At 36.1% G+C, this 16,682-nt stretch overlaps 1 protein-coding gene across 1 annotated transcript in view; it reads right to left on the minus strand.

Moving 5' to 3' along the window:
* Window positions 1–9,203: 9,203 nt before the first annotated feature.
* The window catches only part of CCDC102B (coiled-coil domain containing 102B), a 172,029-nt gene continuing 164,550 nt past the window's right edge, over window positions 9,204–16,682 (minus strand). The window contains exon 8 of the mRNA XM_012804270.2: window positions 9,204–9,311. Within this exon, the coding sequence (XP_012659724.2) occupies window positions 9,204–9,311 (108 nt within the window). The remainder of the gene's footprint in view (window positions 9,312–16,682) is intronic.

Consider the following 16,682-nt stretch of genomic DNA (forward strand, 5'->3'; position numbering starts at 1 on the left):
GCAGTTTTTGGCTGGATCTGGGTTTGAACCCGCCACCTCCAGCATATGGGGCGGGCACTCTACTCCTTTGAGCCACAGGCGCTGCCCCCATGAACTGATTTAAAAAAAAAAATTGTGGCACCCATTATATGTTTGAATAGAACGGACAAAACGTGACTGGGTTAAACTTGTAACAAAAATGACAGTTGCCTAACGATTTAGACAGTGAGTCACGGAAACGGATTAAGAATAAAATTGTCCCAGCTGTTGCCATTAAAGTAACCGGATCTGTGGCAATTTGGTAGGACCGTTTTAGCCGTGTTTCAGAGGATTTCCCACACTCTCAGATTAAAATAGCCATTAAATATTCCAAAATGTTAAAAAGCTTCGGCAGCCCTGCAAAGCTCAATGCCCAGTGTTTCCCGCGTGTTCAGAGCTCAGCGGCGGGAAGCAAGCCTGGTCCCCGGGTGCCCCGCCCCGCCCCCTCCGCCCCGCCCCCATCTCGCCCCACCCCGCCCCTTCGCCCCGCCCCGCCCCCTCCACCCCGCCCCGCCTTGCTTCCCCCACATCCCCGCGCTGGTCTTGCATGGCGTGGATCCAGCTCACTCTGCTTTCTGTCCCGTTAGTCTGCCCTTCGCCCTTCATCTCAAAAGAGCGTGCCTCGTTCAGGTCGACAGCCTTTTTATCACCATTGTTCCTTTCCACCTCTGCTCTTCATTCTTTTCTGCCAAAGTAATTGTCTCCTCCTGTTCTGACGGGAATTCTTGGCAAGGAAGAAGAACGATGTGAACTACATCAGAATAGAGGGCATGAACAGTGGACTGCAGACGCTGTGTGGTTTTCTAGCTGGCGTCCATCGTGGCATGCTCTGTAGTGCAGTTTCTATATTATTTTACAACAATCCAAGTTCAGTATTTTGAGGATTTTATAGTGATCAGTGTATAAATATTTTGGGAGGTCAGTCAACTGCTAACATGTTTTCCCACTGGTTTCTAATCTAGAATTGTGCTTTGGTTGCTATAGATCAAGTAAACGTTACTTTCAATTTAATACCATGCCTTGCCAGTGCAGAGTAATTGAATATCAAAGTGTAGTAAGTTTTAGTCTTTCTCTGTCATCCTGGGGTTGAGTGCTATGGTGTCATCATAGCTCACAGCAACCTCAAACTCTTGGGCTCAAGCAATTCTCTTTCCTCCCTAATAAAGTTGGGACTCCAGGCACCTGCTGCCCTCCCAGCAAGTTTTTCTCACTCTTGCTCGGTCTGGTCTTGAACTCCTGAGCTCAAGCCATCCGCCCTCCTTTGCCTCTCAGAGCTCTAGGATGACAGGCATGAGCTACCACAACTGGTCTGTGATAAGTTTAAAAACAAATACAGAAAATTTATTCAATGTGCAGAACTTGCCCTTATTTCCAGGACTTTCCTTGCAGCTTCCACAGTGGATAGGATCTGCAGATTTGCATTCCTGAAGGATATTAAGAGTTCTCTGGAAAGAAACGAACCAGGATAATGCACAGTACCTCCTCTGTCCAGCTGCCGGTAGTGAACAGTAACGTTCTGCGCAGCACTGGGCAATGGAAATATAAAGTGAGCCACAGATATGAGCCACATTTTAAAAGAACAAGGAAGCTAATCAAGTTCGTGTTAATATTTCATTTAGTTCAAATATGATCATTATCAACATGCAAGTAATATTAAAATGAGATGTCTGTAACTCTTTTATCGTATTTATTTTACGGTAAGAGAGGCACATCTCTACTCATGCCAGCTGCACTGCAGCTGCTCGCCAGGTAAGTGTGGCGAGGGGCTCTCTAAATAAACTGGGGGCAAAGAACATTTACCTTCTTTCCTCCTGTGAACAGTCATCAACACTTGAGGAAAGACTTATTTCTAAACTACGTCTATATATTTCATTTAAAGTTATGTATTTTATAAAAAAAGCAAAGAATAAAAGCAAAAATGTAGCCAATGTCTATACCAGATAAATTAAATTAACTAATGACTTTCTTTTTTTTGAGACAGAGCCTCAAGCTATCCCCCTGGGTAGAGTGCTGTGGCATCACAGCTCACAGCAACCTCCAACTCCTGGGCTCAAGTAAGTCTCCTGCCTCAGCCTCCCAAGTACCTGGGACCACAGGTACCCACCACAGTGCCCGGCTATTTTTTGGTTGCAGCCATCATTGTTGTTTGGCGGGCCAGGGCTGGCTTCAAACCCGCCACCTTAGGTGTATGTGTCTGGTGCCTTAGCCATTTGAGCCACAGGTGCCGAGCCCACTGATGACTTTCTAACATGTATACATTCCACATTCTACACAGGCTGGCAGGTTCGAACCCAGCCCAGGCCTCCAAACCACAATGACAACTGCAACAAAAAATAGTCGTTCTGGCAGGCACCTGTAGTCCCGGCCACTTGGGAGACTGAGGCGAGAGAATTGCTCAAGCCCACGAGTTTGAGGTTGCTGTGAGCTGTGACACCATAGCACTCTACCAAGGGCGACAAAATAAAAAACTCAATAAAAAAAAAAAGAAAGAAAAGAAAAAGAAATATTTATCTGAGTCTAATATCTACTAAATGAATTAATAAATATGAATTGGGATTATGGTGCTTTTAGAACATTAAAGGGTTATGAAGTTATCATGTTATTCAGCTGGAGAGAGAAGATGGCAGAGTCCTGATGAGGAGTCATGACACAGAAGCACAAACGCACATTGGGACGTCACACCCCTGGAAGGGACACAGGCTGACATGCTGGAGTATGGAAATTGTGGCATAGTTTGTGTGTTCATGAATATAAGAAATGGTTAATCACTTATTTAAATCTAAAGCACAAAAGTAACAAACTGAAACTCAGGGCATAAAATAATAAAAAGTATATTTGAAAATACACTGAGCTCATAGCTCCACCACATATATTTTAATCCACATAACTTTTAGAAGGGCTGGAAGAACAAAGGTTAATAGTAAGAAAATAATTCTTCACATAGACACATATTTAAAATGTTATTTCATTCTTGACCTTAATTAGAGAGCTACATGTAGGAGATACAAGATTTTAAAGAATAATTTAAATGACTTTTAGTAGAAATAGAATCTGGATGCATAATTCCCAAATGAAGAGCAGAGGATTAAACATAAATGCAGTGAGGCACAGGACAACGTAGACAGAAAACACAGGATGCAGAGACAACATCAGGAAAGAAAAAGACATCGAAAAGAACATATGCCATTTTTATGACATTGTTAACGTTTTAATCTCTTCTATAAAAGGAAAAAACCCTCAGATGGACTTAAAATCCATTTTGTATTGTGTAAAAGAGAACCAAAGGCTAGAATGGTAAATCTGAGACTTGAGGGCCCCTCTCCTCATGAAGTATTTTTTGAATTCTAGAATTGTGTAGGAGTATAGAGAAAAAAGTCTCCAGTAGTCTCTAAGTCCTTAAGGAAAAACATCTGACTAGAGCTAAAGACCTAGAAATGAAGTAGCCAGCACTGCCAGCCCAGAGAGAGCTGAGACTCACCGGGGGACCTGCTAATCCCGGGTGGATTGAGAAGCTTGACAATAGCAAAGGTTAAAACAAATAAATAAGATGATTATGAATAGGAGGAAATAGCATACAGAGTAACATAAAGTGATATTTACTTATCTTCTTTGAAAGTAAATAAGGACTTTACCTTGAAGATAAGTAAATAAGGACTAAGGACAGTGCATCCATAAAACATGAAGGTATTTTAAAAAGAAAGGGAGAGAATATGAGAGAACTCCAATTGAAATTAAAAGACACAAAAAACCCTTGTACGATGTTATTTTTATTAAATTACTGGTAAGTACCATAATGAACAGGTAATTAAGCACAAAAGACAAAGACATGAAGTTTAGAAATGTTGCACAGGTAATTAAGCACAAAAGACAAAGACAAAGAAGTTTAGAAATGTTGATAAAAGGGAATCCCATGATGCCCAAGGTGGTAGGGCTGTGTCTAAACAGAAATCACTCCTAACCAGATATTCAGGGAGGGCTGTTCATTTAGAATTAATTTATTCAGTCAGAAAAGTAGCCTGAAAGAAAACATGTAAAGATGGGTACATAGAAAATTACACAAGTGAATAAAAATAGGCAAGGATTAAGTTCAAAAACAAAAATTAAAAATGGTGCAAGACAGGGTGGTGCCTGTGGCTCAAAGGAGTAAGGTGCCGGCCCCATATACTGGAGGTGGCAGGTTCAAACCCAGCTCTGGCCAAAAACTTCTAAAAAAAAAAATCCTGCAAGACAGAATATTTACTCATAGTACACCATAAGGCACAGGCTCTTCAATAAACAATCTTTATTTTACTCATTTATTTTTAAGACAGAGTCTCACTCTGTGCCTTGGGTGCCCTGGCATCATAGTTCACAGCAACCTCAAACTCCTGGGTTCAAGTGATTCTCCTGCCTCAGCCTCTTGAGTAGCTGGGACTACCGGTACCTGCCACAATGCTAGGCTTGTTTTTCTATTTTTAGTAGAGGTGGAGTCTTGATATTGCTCAGAATGGTCTTAAAGTCCTGAGCTCAAGCCACCTACCTGCCATTACAGATGGGAGCTACTGTGCTGGCTGTAGTAAAGAATCTTAACATTCTCATGAAAATACAATTGTATTTAATTAAAAATTTAACATAATCTAGAGTGTCACAAAGACGTAGGAGAAAGGTGGCAGAGGCTGTGATGTAAAAGACAGACCTTCATCAGGTGTAATGAGTTCTGGAGAGGAACCCGGACACAGAGAGGGAAAGGGCTTACTACAGCACCTGAGGACCCCGCCGCAGGGAAGCATCGGTCTACTGAAGAGCAGCTGTCTCTGAGGCCTGAGCCTTTGAGCAAAATGAAATTTTATGGGGTCAAACGTGTCATAGTTTATAGCTTCTGAGATTCGTATTTGCTAAAAAATGCCTTCTCTGAAATGGTGACCAAAATAGTCTCATTTTTTGTAATCATTCCATAATCTACTTTTATTTTTTAATGTTATCTTTAAATCTACTTATAGTTTAATTTTGTATGGGTTGGTGCTGGTTTTAAAAAAATTGTATCTGTTTATAACATATCTAATTTCACAGATGTATTTATTTTTAATGTCATTAATTTAAATAAACTTAGGTAGAGGGCTCACACATTCTTGTGCTAGTTTCAAAATCTTAATTCCATTATGTTTTAATAAGGAAAATAAATAATACTCAGTGTTTCATAGTTTAGACACAATTTTATTTGTCTTAAACATCACAAATGGTCACTGTCGTCCCCAAATAGAATTCAGACAAATCAATACACGGATTTTGTAAACTGGCTCTTCGACATTTTGTCGTTTTCATAAACTTTAAAAAGAAACATAAAGGAACTTTCATGTGAGAGGAATTAGTAATCATTTCTAAATTAAAAACTGAATTATAGTCCTCAGCAGACTACTACACAAATGCCTCCTGTGGATCAAGCACCAGGAGAATAACACACAGAAACCGGAGTTATTGATACTCGCTCTAGACCTCAGCCGGTATTTGAGACAGGGGCATTTGACAGTGGCAATGCTGCTGTTATTGACATCCAAGCACAACAGGAGTACCCGAAGCCATCCTAACCCAGTGAAGCTTGGCAGCAGAGACTGCACATTGCTATCAGGAGAACATTTGCGCTTTTCAATTAAAAATTCCTGTTTTTAAATGCTACCTAACACTTTAAAAAAATGCTCTTATCAAAATCTCTAGAAAGAGAAGCACCCAGTTACCACTACCAGTTAGCAGTAGTCAAGACGTTCGTTGACCTGTCTCCCAGTCACTAAATATTTACAGTAACTTTTGCTACTTCTCATGATGTTGAGATAAAGCCCAAGTTTATAATGTGAATGACAGTTACTGGAGTCCCCAGATTTGTTTCCACTTCCCCTTACGTGAAATAAAAGTACGGTCAGTCTTACATTTCCAATAGTTATCTCACCGACTATTACTAACATCTGTGCAATATCCAGGCTCCACAGGGGCTGTGCTGTGTGCTCCTGCGTGCGTATATTGTAGCCTCTAAGCGAACATTTCACAAATTATTTTTCTAAATAATAAGTCACAGGATGGAAATATTAACCCTTTTACATGATCGCAGGCCTTGCCATTAAAATAAAGTATCCAAATACTTAATTCCCAACAGTTCAATTAAAACAGTCACTTCTTAAAGTCCACATTTAAGATGAATTTAGTCCAAAATATATTCCATGTCTAAAGAAATTAGGTTAATTAAGTTCATATGTTAGAGAGCTGCATTCCCATTCAACCATAATATTCTCTGAGTTATTGTCCGTCCATTCAGAAAGAATAAATAACAAATGCAAAAACAAGCTAAAGGGAACTCATTTAACCTGCTTTTATACAGCCCAATGGATAACATGTCTCAGAGGATGGTAATGTGTTAATTCACAAAATCACAATGTATAGACGAGAATACTGGAATATTATATAACTCTCTGTTCTCCTATCATAGTCTTTTTTATTTTTCCCTTCTTAATTTTAAGTTATGAGGGTCCACTAGGTTATCTGTTGCCACAAACAACTGCCCAACATCATTGAACAAAATTTTATTTGTTTTATTTTAACAGTCTAACTGTAGCAACTATTAAAAGTAATAGAATCACAATTTCTTCTGATAAATCTTTATGGAAAATATTCTCAAACCGAGGCCTCATTATCTTTCCTCCTGGAGATAGATTGATATTCATTTGTGGTAAGCAGAATTGGAAAGCATGGCCAATTTTAAATATTACAGAAATACAGACCAAATTAAATGAACTCGGTTTTTAAAAGATTGGTGAATCTGTGGTCACTGCAGCACATTCGTACTCCTGTGTCTCACATCTTTATTTTGCTTATCCTTTTAAACCTCATAAATTAGTCATGAAACAACGTTGAAACATGAAACAACACTAGATTATCGCTGGACACTCATAATTGTAACAGGTATTGTTATCTCCATTTTGTGGGTAAGAAGAAAGATAAAAATACTAAATGGTTTGCTTAAATGTCTTATGGAGAGAAGACAGTTTCCAAGCCCTCTCTTCTACAATCCTGGCAGAGTAATAAGATAGAAGTCTTTTCTAATCTTCATATATGCTTGTGACACACAAGCGAAACTTGTGCTCGGTGAAGTCAGTTTCTCAGCTGTGAAATGGCGATAGCGGTTTCTCCCTCCTAACCCAGGAGGGATAGTACCAGTCCCACGGGGGATATGAAATCCGTTGTTAACTCTGTAGTGCTTCTGCGGGCCTTCCTTATACCGCTAGATTCTGCTATGTGTGTTCTTCTTTCATATTTTTCCCTAATAAATTACATTCTTTTTCCTGGAGGACCATTTTTCATTTCCAATTCTCTTCTGGCAGAAAATAATTTAGAACTATTGATTTGTTGTTTCTCTGTTTCTTTATCTGGGTCATCAGTGTGGCCATCGAATAGCTCACTTAGAAAAATCTCCTCCCAGCACACTTGTTGCCAGAGATTGTGCCTCACCCAACAATTACGGTTCAAGTTGGACTCAGTATTATTTTCTCCCAATAAAACGCACTCAGCTACGAGACATGTTTCTCTTTTGAACAGTTCTTTAGAAGTCCAGGAAAGAATATTATTATATTCAGTGTAAAAATTGTTTTCCTATTTAAACTTTGCTATGTCATTATTGTTGAAAAGAATTATACAGATATGGTAGAGTTTGCTTTTAAAAAAAGTCTCTTTACTATTTTCTTTGGTCAATACAGTGAATATAAATGTGTTGATCACACCTTTAAAAATTATTCTCTTCTAAACAGCAGAACTGTCCTCAACGAGAACAGAAATTTTAGAATGCTCCTGCACTAGTAATGTCCAGAAAGGAATGTGAAATTTAGCCTTCATGGAAGATATAATGGAAACAAGATACTTGGAGATGATTTCAGAAAATAGTCATAACTTTACTGCTGTATATAATGAGAAGAAAAGTGTTATGGTTCTCTAGAAACAGATGATGTTAGCAAGATAAACACACACACTGAAATCAGACGTAACCATTCCTATGACCTCCACTCCACTTGGTATGATATACCAAAGTTCATTCAGTGTGAGGAAAGTCACATCTTTCACTAAGGCAAGAATCTCATTTATAACACCATTCAGAGACTCGATTTTTATTTCATGGGATAGGATACAGGCTGAGTTACTCCTGGCCTTTGCATTGTGAATGAAAATATGCACAGTAGATATGTTAGTTTTCACTCATCTTTAAAATCTGTGTACCAGGTCATCTTGGGATAGGAAGACAAGATAGCATTTTAACTGTATTTGAAATACAGTTGATTGAAAATCTATGAATATTTCCATTCTTCCATGTATTTTTATTAACCCCTGTAAGAACTATATAATAAGATTGACATCATTGGAGGCAGGAGAGTAAACAAAAGCAAACTTTTCCATGTATATTGCTTCAATTTTTACATTGACCTCTGGCATTCTGCAATAAAATATTAAGTAAACTTTCTCAGTTGCTATATTTTTTTATTCACGTTGATATAGTTCTAAATATATATCTTTGGAAGTTAATAAAATGATCAATACAAAGTTGTATTTTAAGAACAATATTGGGTGGGTCTTCAATGTGATTATGAGTATTAATTCTAAGTAAGTGAAAGAAAATATTTAGATTCTGCTTTTTCTTTATTCTGGGAATTTTCTGACATATATAGTACTAACCATTTTCTTAAAATGGCAAATGAGAACATTCAAAGACAAAAGTTCAGCTGTCGAGTTTACTAGTTAATATCCAGGTTTTTATATTACAATGTTGTGTACTGGCAATTTTAAGTCTAGTTACATGGACAGATGTCAACTGTGGGATGTCATGATTAAAGCATAAAATGAAGTTTTGTAGCAATGCAAATAATTTTTTGAGATGTTTTAATAAAAGATAAGAAAAGCAACCTACTTTTTGAAGATTTAAGTAGGTGAAATTGAGGGCAAGCCGTACTACAAATTTAAAATTTTCTGTGAAGTATTTTCAATATTTCTTTAAAGAGATTATTTTCCTTCAGATCACCAATTCAGGTATTAAGTGTCTCCACCTTTCTTTTATCAATATTTCCAGTTAACAAAAACAATATTACTGATATTTAAGAAAATGTGATAGAAGGCAAGGATATCAAGATTTACTTACCTGAGACCCCGTCTTGAATTCAACATAATTTATGAGATAATTACTGGCTTTCTAAGTGCCTGAGTTGAAGCTCCAAATTTTCATTTGCTTCTTTCTGTTCATCCAGAGATCTCTGGAGCTTACGGATCTGATTCAGGGAATCATCAATCTGAAGACAAAGCAGAAAAGGTTCAGGTTCAAGAGATCTACTGAACGCCATGGTGATGATGAATAATAACCCACTGTTTATTTGAAGATTGCTGAGAGAGATTTTATATGTTCTCAACATAAAATATAAGAGTGTGAGGCAATGAACATATTAAATAATTCGATTTAGACATTCCACAATGTATAAATATATAAAACATCATGGTAGATGCCATATATATATACATAGAGAATTTTACTTAATTTAAAAAGATACAAATTAAATAAACAAACATGAGAACCCATGATATATTTGACACTGTTTGCCGTCTCCCTCTCTCTAAAAAGTGTCCTCAATGAAAAAAAAAAAAACTAAAATCAATTAATTCTTTCAAAAACAAGGTGTATTATTTGTATGACAAATATTTACCAATAGTTCATGTGTGATGTTATTTGTATAAGTTAATGAATATATGGAAGTATTCATTTATTTTCAATAATATAATGAATGCACACATTTGACATAAAGTAAACATCAAAATGAATACTAGTATATCTGTGGCTCTGAGAGCGGAGGGAGGACATTAAATGCTTCTAAAATAAATGTAAGATTTTAAACATAATCTGATTTATCATCAGAGGTCACCAAGATTTTGGTGAAGAAAAGTAGACACAGGTAAACCTGTTGCCAGAATGATGTTGAGGCCCCAGTGAGAGACGTTGGCAGTTTTAAATATGGACATGTGGATATGCGTAAGGCAGAGTGGCAGGCTGGGGAAATACTGTTACCAAGTTGTAATAATTATTAATATGAGTGTAGCTTTGGAGTATCAAAACAAGGCTGATCTGGTTTTTTTAGAAACCTAAACTTAGGCCTTAAATTTTGTTTCCTTCCAATTTATTTATCTGCTAGTATCGTTTGGGGAAAATTCACCCCGTGTGTAGTGTGTTTATGTGAATAAATAAGTGGTTGCGTTTCTCTGTAGCTTGCAATTTAGAACACTCATACTACTAGCCACTATGGCATCTACACAAAATACCTGATTTCCTAACAGTCCGTGAGGTAATTACAAGTAATACACTCACGCCTTTGGAAACTAGTTAGACGTCATCTACTTAGGGAACAATTTTTTTTTTTTTTTTTTTGAGACAGTGTCTCAATATGTCGCTCTCAACAGAGTGCTGTGGCTTCACAGCTCACAGCAACCTCAAACTCCTGGGCTCAAATGATTCTCTCTTTTTTTTTTGATTAAATCATAGCTGTATACATTAATGCAATCATGGGGTACAATGTGCTTAGGGGACTATTTCTAAAGAAATTTTAATAACATAGCATTCAGACTTAAAAGACATTTATACTAATTAAAACCTGTATTTTAATACTATAGAATTGATCAAACCTTAGAGTCCAGTTTAACTCTGAATTCTGATATTCTTTCTAACCTTTACATGATTTATATTGTTTTGATATATTTTATCAATATATATTTTATATATTTATATATATATTTTGATAATGCTGTATGCAACCACCTATTTATTCACATAAAACACACTACACACGTATAACATACAAATATAATTATATATAATGATAATATATATACATTATATATTATTATTTTATATGCACACCTGTAAAAACTTAATTATCCCCCTGTTTGGGCACCAGATTCCACTCACTTTCCCCCACTCTGGGACACCCACTGCCCCACCAATACTCACTGTTCTGTCATATTTCACCTGGTTTCTTTTTCTATTTTATTATTCCTATCAAGGATTTGTATGGACTGTTTCTTCTGCTAGGAATCCTTCTGCCACAGAGATCTGAATGATTCACTTTAACTTCTTCTATGAATTTACTCAAAGCTCAGGCCGGACACCACATCTAATATGGCTACTTGTCTTCAATGCACGAATTCTGATATTTTCTTTCTAACATTTACATGATTTATATTATTATAAATTATATTATATTAACATTCTCTGTCTCTCTCCTCTGGAATGCAGATTCTATGTAGCTAGGGTATTCATTTTATTCATGTATGTATTTCAAGTGCCCAGAATAGTGTTTGGTTATTTAAGAAGAATAAAATCATGCTGGATAGGATAACACAACAGATGCCCTACCACTATTAAGGAGGCCATGATTTGAAAAATTCTATATAAATAGCATCCTAAACCTCTGCATATGCCAGATGAATCCAATTCAATATTTACTGGGAGTACAGAATAATTGCTTTGTTCCTGTTGCTACTCTAGTAAGGCCCCAGGCAGTCTTCCCGAATCTGGGTAGATTCCCAAAAATTTATGACACAAGAAAAACACATTCAAACTGCATCTTAACAAATAGACAATATGATAAAATCCTAGCTATAGTCTAAATCTTGGCAATAGGGGAATAATGATTTTACCTAAGAAAGTACTGTGGTTATTAGAATGTTTTAATTTCTATAATTCAAAAGAAAAGAAAATATAACAAAACAAAGTCTAGAAAAAATATCCTGATAGATGCTGCAGACTCCAGGCCATAAATCCCCTTTTTATTAATATTAAGAAATCTTTATCTAACTCTCAATGGAAACAGTTGATAATCTGTTTTGATACATCATTCCCTTAGCAATAGAATAGGACCAATTTTTGTCATAGAACTTGAAGTGACAAGTTGAGCATCAGGGATTCTGGCAAATGCTTTTAGCCAATCTGCTCCCATTCTGCTCCAAGGCACCCACAGTGGGGTCTCTTTATAATCTGTCCAGTTTAGAATTTGTTTATGGTAATGAGGAATGATGGCAACATTTTAGCTAAGTCTCCAATTCACAAATTCTCTAAAACTAGCTCGTGTAACACGGAATCTTTGTAAGGAATAAGCAGGTATGGATATTTGCCATCTTCAAGTAATTAGTAGGGAGAAAATTTTGCAGATATTTATAATTGGAATTTGAATATTCTGAGACACTTTATTAACCATATCACAGTGAGCTCTTCATCTGGAAAAACAATCAGCAAAATCAATTGAAAAAACTTCCTAAAATGCCTTGGTAATCTCAGGTGGAAAGTGGTTGCCTTTTGGGAAATTTCAGACTACAGCTATTTTACCTGATACTATAAATTCTTCAATGTCATTATCAACTTCAGGTCCTTCAATATAACATCTTTTTACAACCCATATGGAAATTATTAGATAAGTTAAATTTAGTGAGTTCAATAAGTTGTTGTGTCACGTGGTCTTGTAAAGCCATGATGATGGGCTTGACTTGCCAGAATTATATATCTAGTTTAATTATTGACCTTCTTTTGTAAATACATGTACCATTGAATTTTATAGGAATTTCAAGGTTTTATAGAACTGGCAGATAAATATCCACCAAAGACCTTTCATTTAAAATAAATGGCATCATTGTCTACTGGATAACGCTTAAAATGCTTAAGAAATATCAAACAAGCTAGCATTGGATAAATGCATTGCTGAAATTATTTCTTGACCTTTGATGTCTAGAAATTATAACTTTTCTAATAAGCCATGCCGACAATGCAAATGTTGTAGATACATGTATGGGGTTAATGAAACTAACACAAAGGTATCTCAGCTGAATCACTCAATCACTGAATCAAATTCATTTTAGCAGAGGGTACAATGTTTGCTTATAAGTGAATTGGCATCATTGAGTAATTCCATATGAATGGCAAAGATTCGGATTTGAGAGACATCCATCTTAAGGATACTGCATTTTTGGAAGCAGTTTTGAAGATGGCTTTTCTCTAATTGGCCCATTACCGTGATTGGGTTGAAAAAAAACTATACGTATTTTCAATGTTTTGAAACATTGACAAAAAAATCAGAGTAACTTTCCAAGGTGCTGTGTTTTTGTGCCAGTATTCTTCACTATCTGAGAACACATGTGGGTATAAAAACAATTTTACAAAAGATTAAAGTTGGAAAACTCACATTGGCTGATTTAAATACTTACTGAAAGTCTATGGTAATCAAGACTTTTATTCACATAAGGAAAGACATATAGATCAATTAAATATTGTGTTCAAAGTTCAAAAAGAAACTCTTCTATTTCTGGTCAATTGCTTTTGGCATGGGTGTCAAGGCATTTCAATGAGGTAATAATAATCTTTTTTTTTTTTTTTTTTGCAGTTTTTGGCCAAGGCTGGGTTTGAACCCACCACCACCTCTGGTATATGGGGCCAGCACCCTATTCCTTTGAGCCACAGGTGCCACCCACGATAATAATCTTTTAAACAAATAGTTCTGGAACTTCGTTATGCATAAACAAAAAAGTGAAAGAAAAAAATGAAGTTGAACCTCTACCACCCACCATTCATTAACCTTAACTCACACTAGATCATTAACCTAAATGTAAGACCTAAAACTTAAACCTCTTAGGAGAAAACACAGGTGTAAATCTTCATGACACTGGATTGGGCAACATACACAGGCCAAAAACACAAGTGACAAACAAGCAAAAAAAAGAAAACAATTTGGGCTTATTCAGAAATAAAAAAAAAGTTTTATACTTCAAAGAAAGACTACTATCAAGAAAGTACAAACACAGCCCAGAGAATAAGAGTAATGAGAGAAAATATTTGCAAATCATGTGTCTGAGAGGGAATTGCACACAGAATAAATAAAAAAAAAACACAACTAAATTATCACAAAACAAAACAACTGAAGAATGAGCAGAGGTATTTTTCTAAGGAAGATACACAAATGGCCAAATAGCACATATAACTATGCATGGCATTCCTAATCATTAAGAAAATCAAATCAAAACCACAATGAGACACCACTCCAAACCAAGAGAAGGACTACAGTGCAAAAGGTGGACGCTAGTAAGCATGGTTAGGAACATGGAGAAATTGGAACCTTCAAAAGCTGCTTGTGAAAATGCAAAATAATGCAGCCGCTCTCAACACGAGTTCAGCAGTTCCTGAAAAGTCAAACATTCATGGAGTCACCATATCATCTCCGAGGGGAATAAAAACATACAGCTACACAATATAAGGACAAATGTGGAAACAACCCCCCCAAACACCCACTAATCAATGAATAAAGAAACAATGGTATACACCCGACAGGCTATTACTTGGCCAAACACTGAAGGACTGATCCATGCCACATCATGGAAGAACTCTGAAAACCTTATGCTGAGCAAATAATGGGTCACATAGTCTATGATTTCATTTATATTAAATGTCAAAAATAGGAAAATCCATAACAGGAGACAGTAGGTGAGTGGCTGGGAAAAACTGGGGCAGGAGAACCCGTGACAGTGTTTAATACGATTGCAGGGATTATTGCACAACTCTATGATGATAGTAAAAAACTATTGGATTAAACTGAACATTAAAAATAGGTGAATTTTATTAAAGGTATTAAAATAAATTTTAAAACAATTGTAACATGCATCTTCACTTGCTGTAATTTTTATTTATTAAGCCAAATCAAAATTATCTCTAGGATATCTATGAAAGAATTAAGTTAATTAAATATACCCAGAGAATCCACAGTTCTTAATAATGTTATCCTAAATAATTGTGTCAGTTGAATTTATAACATTACATCTCCTATTTGATGAGCTATCGAAATCTTTAAAAATGATTTCATAAATGGGCATGGAGGTCATCAGTCTAAGAAGTACTGGCATTTCTTTAAAATGTTATTAACCTAGATACTCCTGTGTGATTATTGATATTTATATACAAAGCAGTCTATTAAGCAATTTATTCCAGCTCAGAGTTATTTTTGTTTTCTTCTTTTCTCTTTTCTTTTAAATAAATTAAGTCCATGTTACGGCCAGTGAGTGTGAAGAACCTGGCATCCTGCAATGCTGGTACTTCTTAATTTATGCCTTGAGGGAGTGATACTGAGCATTTTTTCTGGGTACCATGGCAACTGCAGAATCAAAGCCACAATATCATGTGGCAAATTTGCAGCTGAGAGAACTCTTCAGCATCACATTAGATCACTTTGGGGTGGCAATATGATAAGGTTTTATAGTGTATCATCTTGATAAGGGATGTTTATCCAATTTTATCCAAATTAGAGACAACTATACAGAATTTCTTTCTAAAGAGCAGAATAGTCCCATCAATACCTGTGAGAAAATATTAAAAGAATTTAATTTGAAATCAATGCCTCACAAGGGTTTGAGATGGATTTTCCTTAAAACTGACATCAAGTTGTATCAACCTAAGTAATATGCTAATTATCTGTGCAAAGAATAACAGTATTTTGTCCGACACACAAAACATCGTCAGATATTATCAGTTTTAACGTACATGACACCAGCACCTGTGTTTGTTCGTCCTACGATACACACGGTTCCCACTTTCTTCTCTAAGGATATGAACAGAAGCGAGCGCTCAGAAATCACCTAGGGGACTCACAATCCTGCCTTCACTATTTTGTCTCTGCTTGATTAGCACACAACAGATGTCTGCATTCAGAGGAAGCTTTTTCAGAGCACTGGGCTATGTGCCTCTTTGCCTGTGGACACTGGGATGAAATCCAGCACCATGGAACTCAATGAAAGAAATGGAATTGGCATTTTTGTCCCAAGTTTCAATCTGTTATCATACATTATGAACTACTAGGCTTAATCTCCAAATAACGTTAGATCTAGGTATAAAAATGTAGTTATTCCTCCTTACTGTTGTAACCAAAAGAAAAATGTAGAAGAAAACCAGCTCTCAAAATGCAAATATGAAATGTTGCTAAAATGTTCATAAAGAAATTTAAACTTTCAGAAGAATAAGAGAATTCAGAATAAACCTATTTGATTTTTGATTTGGAAACTTTTTCTCATGGCTGTGTTCTAGGAACTTGGCCCAGTTATTAGGACACCACCCGCTATACCAGAGGCCATCTGCACAGGTGACAGTCTACCATTGAGTCCGAGAAATCTGCTTCTGCAAAAAGTAGTGAAACTTCCAAAAAACACCAGAATAGCACTTTTATTGAGAACCACCACGTGATCCTCATCAAAAAATACAAAAACAAAGGAAGAAAAAAGAATAATAGAATCTGTCATTAAAGTAAAAATAGATATCCAAAATGAGAAAGAGAAATGATGTAGCTCAATAAATTCATAAAAAGAAGTAGAAAAAATAAGGTAGCCCCACAGCTTCTTTGTCAATAAAGACACCACAAGAAATACACTATAAGATACACAAATTAAGGAAAGAAATCACAGGCAACCAGTTATGACTGGATTATAAATCAAAGAACTAATTTTTAATTTCCCATAAAGAGAATGGGGGACGTGACAATCTAATTTTGATTTTTTTAATTTATAGAAGAACTCATAAGTCTCTAAAAAGGACTAAAAAGATCAGAAAGATAATATGTGATAAGAGGAAGAAGTGTCTTCCACGATACAAA

This window comes from Otolemur garnettii, unplaced genomic scaffold (genome assembly GCF_000181295.1).
Source record: "Otolemur garnettii isolate 467f Iridium unplaced genomic scaffold, OtoGar3 scaffold00027, whole genome shotgun sequence".
Lineage (NCBI taxonomy): Eukaryota > Metazoa > Chordata > Mammalia > Primates > Galagidae > Otolemur > Otolemur garnettii.